The sequence below is a fragment of the Rhinoderma darwinii genome, chromosome 3, assembly GCF_050947455.1.
Source record: "Rhinoderma darwinii isolate aRhiDar2 chromosome 3, aRhiDar2.hap1, whole genome shotgun sequence".
NCBI classification, from domain to species: Eukaryota; Metazoa; Chordata; class Amphibia; order Anura; family Rhinodermatidae; genus Rhinoderma; species Rhinoderma darwinii.
This window is the reverse complement of record NC_134689.1, coordinates 22,162,860-22,166,162: the sequence shown is the minus strand read 5'-3', so window position 1 is coordinate 22,166,162 and position 3,303 is coordinate 22,162,860. Positions and strand designations below refer to the sequence as shown.

The following is a 3,303-nucleotide window of genomic DNA, read 5'->3' as shown; positions in this document are numbered from 1 at the left end:
AAGAGATAGTGGAGGGTCAGAATATAAAATGTTGTCTAGATGACAATATGGTGCCAAATTATCTCATCTGTGTAACATGCATAATGGCGTCTTCATGTGTGCGGAATTTGTCTCACATTAAAAATCTATTCATACATTTCTTAGGGAGATTGCTGCACAATGAGCGACGCATATAAAAAGTTTAAACATTTTGAAACAATATAAATACTGATGTTCTGCCTCGATGGAAGACTGTGCGCCATTTTTAAATAATGAATTAGGATATTTCCAACCAGTGACACTTTTGAGTTGTGTGCCCCTATATGTTTTAGAACTTATGCACATGGCATGGTTGTTGTAAGGCGGCACTCAAAGTCCCCACGACTTCGTACTATGGATCAGGGCTGCCAACCTGATTTTTTTTCTTCTGGACAAAAATACGGCAGCCGTCACTTTTTACGGACAAATTAAAAAACCATAATGCATCATAAAGATGTTAAATATCTGTTCACAGCTCAGAATATTGATATGAACACATCAGCTGCATCTACTGTAAAATGATCATCATTACATTCAAAATAATCCGCACAAGCTCCTCCAGCAACAAATCCATCACAGACGCATCAAAAATTTATTTTTACGCAGACTAGAAAAAAGTCTCCTATTTTTACGGACTGTCCTGGAATTTACGGACGGTTGACAACCCTGCAAGCAATCCGTAATGACCCCGTGTGCCGCCGTATGGCACCAACGTACAGCATTATGAATGTTTTTTCTCCTAGATGCAAGTGGAGAAAACCTCCATACTACGAAAATATGACAATTTATTTGTAATCTCTGATTCTGTATAGATCTCACAGAAAAAAAACCTCCATATTCTTCTGTATGGAAAGGAGTCATACAGAAAAAACAGTGTGGCCCTATAGACTTCTTTGGGTGGCGTAGTAGGAGTACTCAAAGGTAATACAGCCGGGAGCACAAGGCCTTATGTGTAAAGATGGGCAGACATGTCAGTGATACAGCTGATTTAATCGTTTACTAAACTATAATATTTTTGTGTATGGTGAATATATATATATACATACATATATATATACATATATATATATATATATATATATATATATATACACATATATATATACATATTTAAATATATAAATTTACATGTACATATACATTTTTGCCAGTCATTAATTTTTTTTCTCATAATAAAATAAATAAAACAACTAAAACAAAGAACAGCCAGAAAATTAAAAGCAGTTTGAGTGATATGTTTTTTTTCTTTTTTATATTATAGACAACATAGACATTTCTTCTGGAGAGTGATGAAAACATGAGGTAGCAGACATATTTTACAGTCAGGTCACACACATAGGTAGTTAAATGCATTCAACTTTTGATCATTGAAAAATATTTTTTTTTATTATGTACAAAAAAAAAGCTAATTTGGATGAAAACACAAAATAAAAGTTCACATATTACAAACAACCAGAAAGGGAAGAATTTATAGAAGGGGCGACCCCTCTACAGGAAATCAGCACACCTAAAAATGATCAACACTCTGCTTTTCATTTACACATCATTTTATGTGTCTGCAGCAGAACCATAAGGCTGAGTTCACACGTTGCGGATTTTATGCAGATTTTCAGCGCAGATTTTACACTTTGCAATGCAAAAGGGTGAGATCTGCGTCAAAACCGCAACAAAATCTGCGACAAATCCGCAACGTGTGAACTCAGCATTAAGTTGACATTTTGAGACGGGGTGGGGAGCGAAATATTAGGAAAAAAAAATATGATTTATGAGGACTGAATTTTTTTTTCTGTTACTCTCCAAATATAAATTCATAAAAATGGTACATTATGTAATCACATAGAAAAAGTAGTGGCCAACATAAAATTTTCTTGTGAACATAATATATGTGATTTATTCAATTCAAAAATAACCGACGATTTGTTTTATAATTATTTTCAGTGTAACACTTTTTGGTGCCGTAAAAATGTTAAACAATTTGAAGGTTCCTTTACCAAAAGAAAAAATGAACGACAAATGAAGACAAACTGTTTTGCACTCACAAAAAAAGTTGCAACATTTAAATTAAAAATTAAAAAGAAAGGAAGAAAAATCCCTGAGTCAATGTAACAAATCTCTAATGGTCCAGCTTTATATATATTTTATATACATCTGTTGAGGGCAGTTTATACTTCGCAGTCTTCTCACGAAAACACATGGCAATCATTTGTGCACAATCCTGTCTTCAAAAAATTCTTTAAAGTCCTTTTATTGTCCAAAAAATATATATATCTATTTTTTTCTTTAATTGCACATAAATACAGATGACTGTTCTTACCCTCCCCAGCCTGAAGAAGAGTGCTCATCACATATATTCCTTGTAATCTCTGATTTGTAGGATACAGTTACAGTGCGTTCACGGTCGGGTTTCTTAAGGGTTCAGTTCCAAGGCCCAGACCTGTTGTGGCCACCCTGTCCTTCCCTTTATTTTCTTCTCTCCTTGGGGTGCAGCACTCCAAACTCCTTCACTTTGCTGCTAAAAAAGGAGGACACCAAAATTAATTAAAAAATAATAATAATAAAAAAATAAATAAATATATATATATACAGTATAATAATTTTTTTACATTTTGTTGAACAAAATGCTCTTGATTAATTTACATTTTCTTGGAATATAAAATTAAAAATAAATACAGCTACATTTAATACATTTTACTTATCAACAAACCCAGATTTTATTTAATATTGCATCTTCTAGAACAGAAAAGTGTATATTTTATTTCCAAGAGCCACTTGGGATGAAGAATAAACATTCTCTGCTCCACTGCTTTCCTATGGTTAGTTTTATGTGTCATGTTTATGGTAAATAAAAAACAAATCATCTCATTTATTTCTAGTCTTGTGTTTACTAGAATTTTGCAACATTGGAGGATAATGTTTGGAGACCTCTTGAGAATCATTCATGTATTTCTTACTTTTATATGTAACTTGAACAGAAAACACTTTACATGTTTACAGTGCTGAGAGCAGAATTATAAAGCGGTATTAAGTATATAACATATTATAACATTGTTATAGGAGGAGCTGAAAGTAAGACAGAGAGAGCGAAATAGAGAAAGAAAGAAAGAAAGAAAGAAAGAGAGAAAGAGAGAGGGAAAGAAATAAAAAGAAAGAAAGAGAAAAAGAAAGAAAGAGAAAAGGAAAGAAAGAAAGATTGGTCTACAATTATGTTATATTAAATATTCATTGCAAGAAAGGCCTTAATGTGGCCTTGTGGATAGAAAAACATGTCACTAGAATATATACATA

At 32.5% G+C, this 3,303-nt stretch overlaps 1 protein-coding gene across 1 annotated transcript in view; it reads right to left on the bottom strand.

Moving 5' to 3' along the window:
- Positions 1–2,073: 2,073 nt before the first annotated feature.
- HAND1 (heart and neural crest derivatives expressed 1) overlaps positions 2,074–3,303 on the bottom strand; it is a 2,356-nt gene continuing 1,126 nt past the window's right edge. The window contains exon 2 of the mRNA XM_075859885.1: positions 2,074–2,530. Coding sequence (XP_075716000.1) covers positions 2,426–2,530 — 105 coding nt within the window. The 3' untranslated portion in view covers positions 2,074–2,425. The remainder of the gene's footprint in view (positions 2,531–3,303) is intronic.